The sequence below is a fragment of the Aplysia californica genome, unplaced genomic scaffold (genome assembly GCF_000002075.1).
Source record: "Aplysia californica isolate F4 #8 unplaced genomic scaffold, AplCal3.0 scaffold00028, whole genome shotgun sequence".
NCBI lineage: Eukaryota > Metazoa > Mollusca > Gastropoda > Aplysiida > Aplysiidae > Aplysia > Aplysia californica.
The window spans coordinates 1,567,182-1,584,245 of record NW_004797298.1 but is presented as its reverse complement, the minus strand read 5'-3'; the positions used below and the strand labels follow the sequence as shown (position 1 = coordinate 1,584,245).

The 17,064-nt window shown below is 41.0% G+C and overlaps 1 protein-coding gene across 1 annotated transcript in view; it reads right to left on the bottom strand.

Moving 5' to 3' along the window:
- Positions 1-17,064, bottom strand: part of LOC101855544 (collagen alpha-1(I) chain) — a gene marked incomplete at its 5' end in the record, with an annotated part of 40,753 nt that overhangs the window by 15,543 nt on the left and 8,146 nt on the right. Inside the window, 14 exon segments of the mRNA XM_035973615.1 lie at positions 2,372-2,410; positions 2,724-2,855; positions 3,942-4,232; positions 5,600-5,761; positions 6,334-6,404; positions 7,102-7,198; positions 8,014-8,163; positions 8,626-8,706; positions 9,765-9,902; positions 12,035-12,160; positions 12,748-12,924; positions 13,375-13,500; positions 14,536-14,679; positions 15,744-15,929. Coding sequence (XP_035829508.1) covers positions 2,372-2,410; positions 2,724-2,855; positions 3,942-4,232; positions 5,600-5,761; positions 6,334-6,404; positions 7,102-7,198; positions 8,014-8,163; positions 8,626-8,706; positions 9,765-9,902; positions 12,035-12,160; positions 12,748-12,924; positions 13,375-13,500; positions 14,536-14,679; positions 15,744-15,929 — 1,920 coding nt within the window.

Below are 17,064 nucleotides of genomic sequence, written 5' to 3'. Positions count from 1 at the left end.
CATGTTTGTTGGTAGAGGTAGTGATGGTTGTACTGAGCGATGGGATTTTGGCGATTGTGGAGATGCTGGGTGGGTAGGAGTGACATGGAGGTGGTGACGATGGTGGTGGGTCGATGGAAGGGTATACGGGGATGTTGAGGATGAACATGGGGAAAAGAGTGGAGTGTGATGGTGGTTGGTACAGGGAATGTGGGGTGGGGTTAGGGTGGCAGTGGTCGGTATGAAGCTGGTGGTAGTGAATGGTGGGGAGGGGGTAGAGGGGAGAAGGTGGGGAGGGGGGAGGAGAGAGGAGGAGAGAGGAGGAGGCGGTGGTCGGTAGGGAGCAGACGATGGTGAAGGGTGGAGGAGGGGATGGGGAGGAGGGAGCGGGGATAGGAAGAGAGGAGGGAGTTGGGAAACGGTTGAAGATAGATGAGAAGTGTAGGGATATGGTGTCGGTAGAGAAGAACAAATAGAGTGCTAAAATGAAACAAAAATTGGACGAATAATTGCATGAATACAAAGCAACCAAAAATAGCATGTGTGAATAGCGCAAACAAAATATAAAAAAGAGGATGATATAAGTAAGAGATAGCAAATTAAGATGGTATGATAGATAGAACAAAATAGATATAATAATAATAATAATAAAATAAATGTTGCTAGGAAAGAAAGTGAACGCATCTACGCAGAGAATCAGAAATGCCCGTGGGTACAGATCATTCTCTGAAGATGCAAATCAGTGTCTGGGGTAGCTATCTTCACGTCAAGAGATGCTGAAATCTCATCCGCACAAATGTAGTATGTCGTCAAAGTTCATAGTCACAAAAATACAGCATAACACACACTTTCTTATCAACTACCATCACTCACTACAAACTGTTGCACGGAACATGGGGCAGGAAGATGAGCAAATCAGTTCTTATTGTGCTTTCTTAAGAGTGGGTATTAAACAGTATTATTACAACTCCTATATAATATATAGGAGTGAAAAGACTATGTAAACTTACAAGAATTACGTTTGTAAAAATGTTGCAAAAGGCATCCAAAATACACTCCTAAGTGGTGAAATAAGCAGTACATTCTTTGCTTCAAGGTTAAACAAGAAGCGTATAAAATTATAATAATTGTTATTGTTATTACATTCGTCATTAGCACCCCCCCCCCCCTAAACTTCCAAAACCCAACCCTGAAGGTTCAATCAGGAATCAATATTATGAACAAAACATGGAAGATTGATATTGTAAACTTCTAATCTCGTCAGACAGAACAATGGAACGTAACTTCTCCAAAGGGGTACTGTGGAGAGCATAATGGTTATCGGGGTTCTTCTCTCTACACACACCCACGATCATTGCCTGGCTTGCTGCACAACACTGTCGCAGCAAAAATTTAAACTCAAATATGAGTTACATTTCCAACTATGGTCAGGGGATATCCAGCTATGATTTGGTCCCACGATATTAATTAAGTGTTGAGAATTTCCCAGGAAGGGAAAATGAGGTAATAAGTAGGTGTTTGTGAAACAGATTATAATTAGTAACTTGAGAGTGCAGTAGACAGGAATAACTGCGCCAGTAATAATATTATATCAGTGCGAGACCTGACGAGCAAACTTGAGCCAAAAAAGTTGCAGCCGTGAGCATGACATGACATGACCAGTGCAGAGTCAAGTCAAGGTCACACCAACATATCGTAATGACGTGCTCTGTAGTCATTCACAGATGCAGTGCACATTTCGCGTGAGTAACTGAAACCAGTTCTGTTACACTCATCATTCTAGTAAAAGCTCTTGTCATAGAATTAAGGTAGATATCACACAAGATCTGTAAGGACCCCAGAAAGGGTGAGTGTCATCTCGTATTGTGTATTTTGCCAGGATTAAAAATTCATTCGTGATGTCCAATAAGAATTAATAATGTCCACTCTTCAAAACTCAATAAACATAATATCTCTTTCAATATTTCTCTTTTAAACGAAAGTACTCTATCATTTTCGCACAAATGCGTCAGCATCTTCCTCTCAATAATTCGACCATATGATCGTAAATCTCTGCACAAAGAGAGATGAGGATCTTATTGGTGTCGAAAAAAGTATTGGCCACTAACAGCCATATACCAGTTACTTTTGTTTTTTTTAACATTACTCCTACGTAGCCTACATAGAAATATAACCACAGAGAAAGGAACATACTTAGTATTGTAATGCGAAATTCAGTAACAAGTATGAAAACTCTACTCAATAATATTGGTGGGAGGGGGTAAAATGAGGAGGGGGTAGGAGGGGGGAATCAGCGTCATAGTTATGGTGAAAGAGTTCACATAGGGTCTGTGGAAGCAGAGAGAGTATAATAAGGAGTGATTAGAGTGAAGAGAACAATAACAAAACTTACAGTAGGTCTCTCGACTGGGAGGGCTATCGTCTGTCCAAGCTGAAATAACAAACAACAAACACAAGTCAGGAAATTGTTGCTCCATATATTATCATCTCACATGTGAAAAGACATGTGAAACAAACAAAATATCACCCACTATTCTTTTTTTTGTTGCATTTGACGAACCCATAGTATAATTCTTCTCCAGGTCAGAGCATACTATTTCCTGTACTTTTTCGTCCAGTGAACAACAGATTTACCCCTCCCCCCTCCCCCCAAGCTTTTTTCTAATATAATTTTGTCAAAGAGTGAATCTTCCTATTTCCCCAAATTTGAGTGACAAAATATAGAATGTCAAAGAGTACGTTACCTGCACCATCTGAAGACCATCGCGGACACGCACGTAGACAAACTCTCGGTCAATGACAAAGGCCAGCATGCCTACTGGAAGATTGGATGCAGCCTGCAAGAGGGCATTCATGTTCTCGTAGACCACAGCACCCTGGGAAAATATAAAACCCCCCAAAGTGAATTGTTTGTGGCTTCACATCAAAATCCACTGCAACAACTACAATAATAATAATAATAATAATAATAACAATAATAATAGTAAAAATAACAGTAACAATAATGATAATAAAAATACAAATAAATAAATAGCTTGTATAGCTCATATCCCTGCTCAACAGCAAACTCTATGCACTTTACAATCTATAATAATACATAGCACAAACATTTTAAAAAAGGACATAAAATATGAGCATCTTAGATCGTGTAACACTGTCTCTCAGAACAGCAAAAGAAATAAAGATTCTCCTGTAAGGTATTATTTCTTAGCTATCCCTCCACTGCTTCTTTTTTTCTGTCTCCCCTTTCTCTTTCCTTTGAATTACTTTTATCATGTCCAGACAAGAACAAACCCTCACATATATGTGTCCGAGACAGAAGGTTTGATTCTTTTTCTAGCACAAAAATGAAATGCGTTCAATTCATAAAGGGAAAACATGTTTTAAACAGTATCTGCATCATTTTGCTGAGATAGCCTTAGTTAGCCTTGATAAGTGAGGTCAAAGCTGCACTGTAAAAAAGCTGTCTAAACAATGTTGAGGGTGATACACAAAAACACTAAACTCCAAATTTTTATTTTAGTTTCTTAAAATCACATAGCAAAAACAAAATTTTCTAAATAATGTTCATGATCATCATCTTTGCTTTTCACAGCCTGCATCAGGGTATAGGGCATGAACAAACAGTTTCCACCTTTAACACTTTGCAGTCACACAACCAGCAATAAAAAAATACCCCATTTGGTCACCCAGCCAGGAGAGCGACAGCAACAGGCTTCTCGGGCCTGCCGCAAAACTGCGCCAGGCAACCGGAATAGATCATTGTCACCAGCGCATTATTGCACCTAGTGACTGCAAAGTGTTATCTTTCCTTGTCTAGTCTCTCCATAGTATTCTGATTTCCTTCTTTTCTTTATATCTTTCTCTGTGACTCTTCTCTTAGTTCAACGTGGTCTTCCCTTTAGCCTCTTACCCAAATATATTATTATGTTAAATGGATGTAAAAACTCCCAGCCACTCACCCTGCTGCCGCCAGCTCCCACAGTACTTCCAAAGCCGATGACGGTCTCCGTGCCGCCACTTCCCACTCCACCGAGAGGCCCTGGGGGTCCCGGAGGTCCTGGGGGTCCTGGGGGTCCTCTGTAACGGTCCCGCCCACTTCCGGTGCTCTCTCCGGGGATTCCTGGTGTTCCGGGGGGTCCAGGGGGTCCGGCAATTCCCAAGCCTGGAGATCCGGGTGGTCCTGGGAGACCAGCCTGTCCCGGTCTGCCGCGAGGTCCCTCGATTCCGACGCCAGCTGGTCCACGTGGGCCCTGCCAGACAGATGGTTTGTTTGTGGTGAGGGAAAAGAAGCATAATGTCTATAACATAATGGTCATATGTGAGGCAATTTGGTGAAATCAGGTGCCCGCCAAATGATGACATCAAAGAAACAGGCATTTTTCGCCTTCAGACAATTTTTTCCGAATTTTTTTTTTTTTTTTAGCTCAACACCTTTTACGTCCATTTCAAAACACATTTTTGTGAGGATTTTACTGAAAAACGTTGACTAAAATAATAAAAGATGTAAATTTACAGTTTCCAAGGACTCTCAAGCAATGGAAGTCAACAAACTTTGACAGCCGTTTTCTCACTAATTTTAGGTCTGAAACCAGGAAACCTCATGTTTCTTCAATCAAAAATATCTCCGGTTCTATTCAAGACAGATGGGTATTTTTTTCTCGAAATATAGACAAATTATGACCAAGCTGTAAGATGATTTCAATAATTCCTTATGTCCCAAAACTGATGAGCGCCTGATTTCACCGCGTTGTAACACAAGAGTGAAGAAAAAGAAGCCAAAATTATATCCAATGCATTAATGTTTTTTAGTGCTGAGAAAAAGTGAGGAAAAAGAAGCATATCGAAACAATGATGGTCATTAAATACTGGGAAAAATTGAGACAAGCAAACAGAAATGAATGAGAGTAAGGGAAAGTAAAGTTGTAGGACCTATCAGAAGAGCCTTCCAACCACCTACATTTGGGAAACAGAAGGTTAGTTTTGTGTGAGCGAAAAGAAGCATATCGACAACATAATGGTCATTAAGTGATGGGAAAAAGCAAGACAAACAGACAGAAATGACAGAGGGTGAGGGAAAGTAAAGACGCAGGACCTGTCGTTGTTGTTGTTATTGCTTTCAAATCCCTTTAGCCGCAGGCATATCGCTCTTGGCATCTGGACCTATTAGAAAAGTCTTTCAATGACCTATAGTGGGAGACAGACGGTTTCTTTTGTTTCAGGAAAAAGAAGCACATCGGCTGCCAGTGGTTACAATGTCTTGAGCCAAGAAAAAAACCAATTCATGAGAGAGAAAAAAACGTTCACTATTATATTGTAGGGCCTACCTACTTTATAAAGGCCTATCTACATTTGCTTTTATCAACATTTAAATTTCCAATTTTGACTAAAATATTTCTTGAACTTATGTAACTGATATTACAGATTTAAAAACTGCAATAAACACGATTTTCACAATTTTGGAGAAGACTTAATGACGAAAGACGTTTGAAAGAAAAGAAGGAGCAAACCATACAAGAGCACCCAACAACCACCCACAATTGAAAATATTCCGATTGCGTGATACCGTACAAAAAAACCTAACCCAGCACAACAAGCACAATGTCCGGTGTGTACAAACCCTCTCTCCTTGAGGTCCGACGGGTCCCTCTGGTCCGGCCGGTCCCCTGATAACCACCTCGCCATCACCGCTGCCGAATGATCCAATGTTGGACAAGCCTGGGGGTCCAGGGGGTCCGGGGGGTCCGCGGAGACCAGTGTCACCATCCGCACCCTGGGGTCCCTGCGGTCACCGAAGGTGGGGGGGGGGGGGGAGGGGGGGTGGTGATATAGACAGGGGAGGGGAAAGAAAGTTGGGGATAATTCATGAAATTACTTTTCCTTGTACCCCTGCTAGAGTTTTTTCTTCTTTTTTTGTAAGTATTTTACAGCGCTCGCAACTGCATAACGTCATATGAGCTTGCTGCTAGAGTTTAGGAAGCAACTGACTGGGAGATCTTCATCTCACAGAGCAGTTTATATATACTATATTACATCCACTATATATATATATACATATATATATATATTGACCATAGAGTTAATCCTTGCTTGACAGGCAGCTACAGCCCATTTTTTAAAGTTACTTTTATATTCATAAAATTATACTTAAATAATTTAGGAAGACCCTAACACGGGAGATTACAGGGATGGTTTGTATTACTTAAACTTAAGAATGTAATTATAGAGAATGCATATCTCGAATTTAAAAAATCTTGAAATGATAAAAACTTCAACACTAAAACCCCAGCCGATTCAAGAGATATATCAAAATTTAACTTTCAATCAAAAGAACAAGTTTTTGATATTGCTTACCTCTCTTCCTGGTCTACCATCGTTGCCATCTCTTCCAGGGAAGCCCTTCTCACCCTTTTCACCTTTCTCTGCTACAGGTGGGAACAGAGAACACGCAAAAAAAACAAATAAATTAAAACTTTATCTCATTGAAAAACAGTTACACTTTTTCATATTCTGAGCTTTCGCAAAAGCAACAGATCACCGCACTATATCTTCTCTTGTTCTTAAATCATGAGAAAATATAGAACAAAATTTCACAACCCTTTTTCTTCAGTAGTTAAAAAGAATCCTTTGGATTCAAAAGATACACTCAGAGTACCATTTCCTGGTCTCTTAGGGAAAGCGATGGGAAATATTTGTAAACTTCAATGAAAAGGACTGTGACTACATACTTAGTCTATGAAGAGTTATAGCACTGGATAAATTCTTTCTATATTCAAATCTATTATATAAGTCATTCATCCATATGAAAGTGAAAATTCATATCAATTAAAAAATTAATTCCAATCCTGCTTTATGCACACACACAAAAGAGGAAACTTTGGAAATGAAGGAAACACTCGAAAAAGAGGCACTTCACAATAAGATAATTAATTACTGAATAAAAGTTTTCACAAAAAGAAACAAAACCCCAAAACAAGAAGTGACCATTCAAGGCATCAGGGTCGTCAACCAAATTTAAGCAAATGGACAGGAAAGGCAGACATGTCCTTATCAGATGTTAAGCTGAAGGACAAGAAAAACAGAGGTCACAGCATTACAGAATTGATCCTATAGATGACGTACCCAGAATAACTCCATCAGGCCCAGCACCAGTCCCTGCGGGTCCTGGGGGTCCGGGGGGTCCTTGGGGTCCAGCCACACCTCGAGGTCCTCTTGATCCCTGTGGGGATGGACAAAAAGCACAAGCATGTTTTAAGACAGCTAAAGATGTCGACATAATGACATAAACTTCTATAGAATTACTGTTCATACTCTCGGTGTTACAAACAGTATTTGATTAAATAAATTAATTAAAAGCAGGAGAGTCCGCGATCTGTGAATGTGGACACGACCAAGAGGATGCCAACCATATCATATAAGAAGCAGATTGCGTGTGAGGGCAAACGTTTTTGAGAATAGGGTTAATACTATTTGGTACAATCTCCCCGATTCAGTGGAGCCAGCTCCAAACGTGGACACATTTAAGAGACGTCTGGACGAATACTGGAAAGATCTCCCAACTATTTACAACCCCACCTGCCAAAACTGATTTGTCTAGCCTGCACGCAATGCATTATTGTAATTCATTACCAGATAGTTGAACAGGCTCTACTTAGAGCCTCAAACAACTAATCGTCAAGGTCAATGTCTATGTCATATCCTTCAGCACTACGCCACCCTTCGTACACAGACGTGGCAGATTTGAAGCGGACTGCACAGTTTGTGCGCGAACATCGGACAGACTGTCTAGCTGCTGTCATCGAGAACAAGGCAGAAGAAGATGAAATTTTTTTTTAAAGCAGCTGATGGAATCGCATCCTGCCCCTCCACAACAAACCCCCCCCCCCCTCCAACAATAATAAGACCAAAAAACACTCTAACAAAACAAAACAAAAAAATGGAAAAATCACTGAAACACAAAATCCGCTCAAATAATTAAATAATTTCAATAGTTAATAAAATTACAGCGGTAAGCAAAACCGAATCCCAACATACCTCATCTCCCTTAGGTCCGGGCAGGGCAGCTGCAGTGCTGGCGTCCAAAATGGCAGTTCTGCCTGGGCGGCCAGGGAAACCACGCTCTCCCTTATCTCCTGGCACACCGTAACCAGCCGGTCCACGACGACCACGCAAGCCAGGACGTCCCTGAAATGTGACCAATCACGGGCAATGTAAAAAACTCAGGAAAGTAGCGGAGCCAATTGCGACCAATCACAGGGATCGTAAGAACCTCAGGAATGTAGTGGAGCCAATCATGAGAATGATGTGGGTGAGTAAGTAACTAATTAAGTTGGTTGGAGCGGTGGAGTAATTCACAATGACCGAGTAGTAATTCCGAATGAGGGAGTAGTTTATCAGAAGATGGAGTAGTTATTCAGAATGATGTCCTACTTTTTATATAAAGTAAATAGAATGATAGACAATAATTCAGTATAATGTAGAAATATGAAAACACAGACAAACACACACACATATGCACACACAAGCACACACACACAAAAAACAACAAACAAATCCCACTCACACACACACAGAAACATACATTCCCACACCCACCTATACATAATTATTTCAACAAAAGCATCCTAAACAAAAATAACAACTTACAACAAATCCTGGGAGACCCATCTCTCCTCTGCGTCCGACCGGTCCGCGGGGACCAATAGGTCCTGGCTCACCTGGCTCGCCCTGTGGGAACAAACACAAAAATGTCATTAAACAATTCCTCTAAGTCTGCTTCAGTCCTGTTATCTGGCTGACCAATTTGAAAATAATGAGTGACCTTTTTTCAATAACCCCTTCTCTGCCCCTCAACTTTACTTTTCTCTTTATATTGAATTTTAATGAGAATAATATGTAATTTAAATTCTATGTACACAGTACCTGAATGTGTTTTTACCATCCCTGTACAGCCTAAAAAAATTTCCCTCTGGGACAATAAAGTATCATCTCATCTTATCTTATCACATCTTATCTTATCACATCTTATCTTATCGTATCGTATCTTATCTTATCTCATCTTACTTTTACAAATTTAAAATGAGTAATGTTCTGACTCTGCAAATCAGGGCCAACACGCATAGTGTGATGCAATCCAGAAGAAATATGGGAATATAAAGTATAATGTGTTCTTGAAATGTGATGGAAGTCATATCTTTTGCTTATTTGATGATCAGATCGCTCAAAGATTGTGGAAGGCTGTTCTCTTTTACATGAGCTGAAATGTTTTACAATGTTAGAGATTATTTTTTGCATGACTAGAAAAGTAATACAGACTGTCATAATATAAAGATGCCGAAAAAAAAGGAGAAAAAGTATAGGTTTAGCGCCCCTATCAACACTCTTAGGTTATTTAAGAGGCGGTTTATATAGAGAGATGTAAACACTAAAAGGAACATGCTTTATCATTGAACAAAATAAAATGGTTGCTTTTAAGCAAAAGGGGGCTATCCAGAAAAAGGCTGTTTTGAGAAAATCGAAGGTAAAGTGTTTGTCCCTTGTTCAGTTTCTTTAAAAGACAAGGAGAGTTTTCTTTATAATCAAACAAATATACACATCAACGAAACCAAACTTCTCCTATAGGAAAGGCAATGCCCACTTCTGTGTAGGTCAAGATTTCTGGAAATTCCGACATCTGGGTTAGCCCGCTTGTCCTTAAAAGTGACCAAATATTTAGCACATTCTATTTTCCAAACTACAAGAAACTTCCCCAGCAAAAGATGCTCCACCAGTGTGAGCAATCATACCTTCGGTCCGAGGACGCCAAGACCACCGCTGACATCTCTCACTTCTCCGGGAGGTCCTGGGGGTCCTTGAAGTCCAGTGGGTCCTTGAGGTCCGGTGAGACCGACAAGACCACGCTCTCCTGTGTCTCCCTTAGGTCCCTAGGTAAAAAAATGACAGACCAGTTAGGGGTTGATGGTCTATGAGTGAACAGAAATAATTATTATCATTTTGAGCGATATTTATTGTTGTTGTGGTTGTTATTATCATTGTTGTTGTTGTTACTGTTGATGTCATCTTTTTCTTTTCATTACTATCATTATTATTCGTATCACCATCATGCATTTCTCAAAATCAAAGGAGCTTTGGGTCAAATGTTCTGCAGAAAACATAAATAAAAATAAAAAAGAAACTGATAGCCCACCATTGTACTGAACTTTAAGGTTTTCGAACATGAAAGTACAGAGTTGCAAAAAGACTTAAGAAATGAGAAATAACCCAGATCTGGCATGACAGAGAACAAATTTTATTCAAATTTACATTCTGCAAAAACACAGAGAAGAAGTTCAGAACCTATTGTTAACAGCAGAGTAAAAATGAAAATCTTGAATTCTGGGAAAGTCCTGATCCATCCTGCCCATCCCTGACAATACTAGACAGTTAAGAGACTGAGATATGTCAAAAGTGTGTCATAGGTGGCCTAGTGGTTAGGCTACCAGACTTATAATCATGAGGTTGCGAGTTCGGGGGTTCGAGCCACGGGCCAGATGTTGTGTCCTTGGGAAAGGCACTTTACACGAATTTTCCTCACTTCTCCCAGGTGGGAATGGGTACCCGGCCATAGACAGTGAAAGATCTTGTCAGTATGTTAGTGTTTTAGCGCCTTTAATGGCTGCTTGCACTGTATGCTTCCCAGGAAGTTGAAGTTGTTTCAGAGTGCTCTCAGGTCGCTGGGATAATAGTAGGCTCCTATATATTGTGAAGTACATAGAGCTTGCTGTCGAGTGGGGATTTGTTTTTTTTTGTTTTGTTTTTGTAAAGTGTTTTACGGCGCTCGCAACTGCATAGGTCATATGAGCGCGCGGGACACACCTAATGTTTTCAGTTGGTAGGAAATTTTGAATTTTGCCCGGGTGGCGGCCGAAGCCTACTCTTATCGATTTTAGACCACCAAGGGATCTTTAACGTGTGCAACTTGCACACGGGCCCTCCGAGATTTTTTGCCCTTGTCCGAGAAGGCTAAGTGTAGATCTTTCCTACCAGAAGATCAGGGGTGTGGCAGAAAGACAGCGGTAAGGGGGAGCCAAGGAGTAGCAGTAGAAAGGCTGCAGAAAGAGTCAGGAGCCCAGAGGAGGGGGCAAAAGAGGTGAGGGGATGGGGGCAGAAAGTGGAAATGAAAGCAGACAACAGAACATTGCTAGAGAGCAGGAAAGGAGGTGAAAGGAGACAATTTTAGAGAAGAAAATTTTTTGGTCGCTACCCGGATTCGAACCCGGGACCTTTGAATGAGAGGCCAACACCTTAACCTCTAGGCCACGAGAGCCCCCCAGTGGGGATTTGCGCTACACAAATTATGTTATCTATTATTAACTCTTTGCACACATATCCCCGATATATTGGCGGGAGGGCAGTGCAAGAGCACACCCCTTTTGGACGTATTGCCGATACATCGGCTGTGATAGAGTACCTCAGTTTTGTTACATTTTAACACGATCCGTCATTTACAATGACTTTTTATTGCTATTGAAAAATTTGGAAAGGATTTAGGAAACGAAAACATCTAGTTTCACTTTGTCAAAACGTGGGTTTGGGGAAAAACGAGAGAATTAGGTCTTGCAGTTTTGTATCAACAAACCGAAGTTACCGGACTCAGTAAAAATATAATAACTTCCTAAAATGAGGAATATTGCTTTCAAATAAAAAGCTGTGCATTCATAAATTTATGGATTATGCTCTTGGCCCGTATATGATAAGAAAGCTATGCTGATTTGCTTTCACATGTTTGGTAAATTAATTTTTTCTGTCAAAATTTATTTTTCTCCTCACCATCACCATTTCTAACCCTGTTAATGCATACTTATGTTCAAAATTAATCTTGTTTCATATTGGGATGTATTCCTCATTCAATTTCCTTCAATTTGGTATATCATATGTTACGTTTTGAGGGATGGTTATGCTTCTATGAAGTTATTTTGTACACCTGCATAGACATATCGAGCCACAAGTTAATTATGTCTAGGTCCAAAAAAAACTACGTTCGGAAAGAATTAAAAGTATGACAAAATCAACTCACAGGCAGTCCATCCATTCCGGGCTCTCCTGGCTCTCCATTCAAGCCGGGTGCTCCTGAACGGCCAACGTCTCCTGGGAATCCTTGCAAACCGATAATACCAGGCTCACCCTTTGCTCCCTTTTCACCCTGGGGGATTTAAGAAGAAAATAATGAAGCATTCTGAGACTGCACTACATTATATGGCATAAAAAGTAGACAGAACACTGCTGGATTGATAACAACAAAAAGAACCCTGTTGTTACCTTCACAAACGGATTTGTAACAAGACTAACAATATTAACAGTCCGTTCATCAGTGTCTCACACTGAACAATGCATCTAAAAAAACAACTATATCAAAACACAGCACAAACAAGCTAGCGTAATTCTCCTTCATTCCTATAATGGAAGATACAGCAAAGCTAATTAACAGCACCTTAGCATCGCTTCATAAACTTGACTACCTTGTTTCATAAGAGATTTTAAGAAAAAGATTTCATTAAAATTTATTCCGCAATCTTTAAAGATATCATCACTGAAATTAACAAGAAACTGCCCTTCCCCCCTCCCCCCAAAAAGCACAAGAAACAAACAAAAAAGCAAGAAGAAAAGCAACACCAACTCCCCCCCTCTAAACACAATACCCCCCCCCCCCCTCTCTGAAACCCCCACAACAAAACAACAAACACCTCAACAAGTAACCCTCACACACACACAAAAGCCACAAACACGTACCGGAAGGCCAGGCTCACCAGCCACCTCAACTGTTGAGTCGGACAACGCCACAGCTGGTCGGCCTGGGAGTCCGGGGGGTCCTGGGGGTCCTTGCAGACCCTGGGGTCCCTGGGGTCCTGGCTTGGAGAGTGGTGCCGGGGGGATGGGGGCAGCTGGGCCTGGCTCGCCTCTATCTCCCTGAAGAGGAACAAAGCATTGAACTTATGGCTTACATACTCAAATGGGACAGTGTTCTACACAAATGTTATTATTATTATTACTACTATTATTATTATTATTTTTATTATTGTCATTATTATCATTATCATTTTCATTATATTATTATTATTATAAATATTATTAATAATTCTTAAAAATCATCTTTATTTTTATTACCATTTTTATTATTGTTATTATTATTATTTTTATTCTTAATCTTATATTCATTATTATTATTATTATTATTATTTTTATTCTTAATCTTATATTCATTATTATTATTATTATTATTATTATTATTATTATTATTATTATTATCATTATTATCGTTATCATTACATATACTATCATTATTATTATTAACTTAGCAATTTGTATTTGTATCTGACACAGCCTAACTAATGACTTGACTTATGCCCTTTGACCCACCTTTTGACCTCTATCTCCATCCAGTCCAGGCAGACCTGCTTCTCCCTGTGGTCCCTGGGGTCCAGCACGGCCAGGGGTTCCAGGCTCTCCATGGTTGCCAGGGATACCTTGTTCTCCGTCAAATCCCTGGGACAGACAGACAGACAGACAGAGAGAGAGAGAGAGACCATCGTCAAAACGAGCTAAAAAGCAGATGTGTTGCGTTCATGTATTCATGAAGAGTAAACAGAACTACAGTCAAACTTGTCCAAGAAACCATCCGTTATAGAGAAGAAAAGTCGTTGTCTTCAACTGACGATCTTCACGGACAGTGTCATTATAATTAAGAAAAAAATGCAAGGGAGGGAGTGGGGAGTGGTCATTTGTTCAGGTGATTGTCTTAGACAGGTAGTCATTAGAGCTAACCATATCCTTCAGCACTGCCCACACTACGCCACTCTTCATACACTGACGTAGCAGAATGGGACTCCCCTTGAGAGAAAGCTCTATGGCAGTCTCTCAGATTTGAAGCCGACTGCACAGTTTGTGCACGACATCGGACTGACAGTCTAGCTGCTGTAATTGAGAACGAGGAAGAAGAAGAAGAATTAGTAAAGCAAGTTTGACTGTCCTTATATTTTAGGGGGTGGGGGGTTCTGTTGTACATGTCTAATGTCATAGAATAGGTTCCATGGGGAGGAAGATCTTGAAAACAAGGTTAGAGTACAGTACAAGAGCAGTCTAAAATCTATGATTTTCTATTTTCCAGTTATGGGAATCCATAATTGAACTTTGTCTTTATATTCATATCCATTTAAACTATTAAAACCTGGCAAAAAATTCATCCTTACTAAAAAAAAAAATAAAATAGGGTGATTTTATTATCTCAGTCTAAGAATTCAATAATTCCAATCCCTAAATTTTTGTTGTTTTTATTTTTCATGTAGGTACTTATGCACACCCATCGATAAAGTTTAGGTAATTTAGGAGGCGAGCTTTACTCATGTCTGTCAGGGCCAGCCCTCTTAGAGAGGGCTGTGATGTTCAGGAAAGACCAAGATGGAAATTGAACTAAGGTCTTCATGTGGCAGTGGAGCATCTAACTGCTACACCACAGATGTTGGTTCTATATTTCCCCATAGGAACTACATCATGTTTTCACGGCAAGAAAAGAAGGCATACTCTTTCTCCTTTATCTCCAGGGGGTCCCACAATTCCTTCCTCTCCGCGGGGTCCTGGCTGTCCAATCGGGCCTCTCAGACCCTGGATACCTTGTGGTCCCTGAGGTCCTGGCAAGCCACGGGGTCCGGGGAGTCCGGGAGTACCCTGCAGACCGGATGGGTATGGGTGGGGGAGGGAGAAGGGGTGAGGTAGGGGTAGGGGTAGGGGTAGGGGCAGGGAGAGGGGTAAGGAGAAGGGGGAGGGGGGAGGGGGAGTTGGGACAGGGTAGGTGGGGGATAGGGGGGTGGTGGTGGATGGTTGGGGGGGGGGTGAAGAATAATAAATGCAATTAGTACATTTAAAATCATAATAAATAGCATTTGTATAGCACACATCCCCACTAAGCAGCAAGCTCTGTGCACTTTTAAATTTTACTTCCCTACATCATGTTTTGTAAGACTTCAACTGGGATAAGGAGGAATGTTTCTCTCAAGTTCAGGAGAAATTGGAGACCTCTGATAAGAACTTATTTACTCTGGTACTTTCATCAATTGCCATAAAGTGAAGAACACATAATAATATAGGTAATACAACCCTGTATCATAGGGAGCAGCCCTGTGCACTTGTACCCAAACATGAACTAGGAGGCGTCTCCTCTGTGTGTGTACATGTGTGTGTTTGTGCATGTATATAGGTATGTGAAAGAGAGAGAGAGAGAGATAGAGAGAGAGAGAGAAAGAGAGAGAGAGAGAGAGAGAGAGAGAGAGAGGGCGACCGAGAGAAAGAGTGTGAGAGAGATAGATAGATAGACAGAGAGAGAAAAAAAGAGAGAGAGAGACAGAAAGAGAGAGAGAGAGACAGGGAAAGAGAGAGAGACAGGGAGAGAGAGAAAGAGAGAGGGTGAGAGGGCAAGAGAGACAGAGGCAGAGAGAGAGACAGAAGGTAACAAAGAGAGAGAAAGACAGAGAGATACAGACAGAAAGAGTGAGAGAGAGTGAGAGAAAGAGAGAGAGGACGGTAAAGAGAGAGGGCGACAGAGAGATAGAGAAAGAGATAGATAGATAGATAGATGGAAAGAGCACAGACAGAGAGAGAGTTAGAGAGAGAGAGAGTTAGAGCGAGAGAGAGAGAGAGGGAGAGAGAGAGAGAGAAAGAAAGAAAAAAGAACACTAAGAGAAAGAGAACAAATGTATTTCATGACCCCAAATAAAATACAAATCTTCTCCTACCTCCAGTTCACCGTCACCACTGCCGAAGAAGACTGTTCCACTTCCTGACCCAGTAGGTCCTGGGGGTCCGGGGGGTCCAGGGGGTCCCATTGGTCCAAGAGCTCCTGGTATACCGTCAATACCGTCTCTACCAGGCAAGCCTGTCTGGCCGTTCTGACCGGGAAGTCCTGGCATGCCAGCAACACCCTTGGGGGAGAGACACATGAGTTGTTTTTAGAAAAAAATAGTTTTAGTAAGGTTTTACTGCGCTAGCAACTGCATAAAGTCATATGAGCCCCGAGGGGTGGATGTCAACAGAGAAGTCCAAATGAGGAATCAGGCTTTCTCGGCTCACCTCTCTAGCCTCAACGGCACTTCGACTTATAGCAAGGCACCCTGGAAATAGCAGTTCACAAGAGAGTGACAAACAGGCAAAAGAAGTATAGAAAAAATGACGAAAGTAAGAATGAAGAAAGAAAAAGCAGCAGTTCCCCTTATGTCGTTCCGGTATGAGCATGACATTGATAAATCAGCCCATTTACAATCCAACTGTGCATAAGAACAACACAAGAGTTTGAAATCATAGAAATCATGCATCAATCAATTCTGGTGGACTTGAGAACGATTATTTAGAAAAACTACAACATAGTATTTCCTGAAGAATGCATTGTTATCTCTCTCTCTCTCTCTCTCTCTCTCTCTCTCTCTCTCTCTCTCAATCTCTGCCTGTCTTGAGGGTTTCGTGGTCTAGAGGTTATGAAATTCGCCTTTCATTTAATAGGACCCGGTTTCGAATTCCGACAGTGACGGAAAATTTTCTTCTCTACAAATGTTCTCCTTTTCAATCCTTTCCTGCTCTCTAAAAACGTTCTGTCACCTGCTTTTGTCTCCACTTTTTGCTCCCCACCCCCTCACCTCCTTTGCCCCCTCCTCTAGGCTCCTGACTACTTTCTGCAGCCTTTCTACAGCTACTCTTTGGCTCCTTCCTACGGGTATCTTTCAACCACACCTCTAATCTTATTGTAGGTAAGATCTACACCAAGCCTTCTCGGGTAAGGGCTAAAAATCGAAGAGGTCCCATGTGCAAGATGCACACGTTAAAGATCCTTGGAGGTCCAAAATTGATAAGAGTAGGTTTCAGCTGAAAACCGGGCAAAATTCAAAATTTCTCAACTGAAAATGTTTAATGTGTCTCGCACGATCATATGACCAGTTGCGAGCGCCGTAAAACACACCATAGAAGTTTTAAAATATGCCTGTTTCTCTCATTTCTTTTTTTCCTCTCAATACCCCCCCCCCCCCCCCCCCTCTCTCTCTCTCTCTCTCTCTCTCTCTCTCTCTC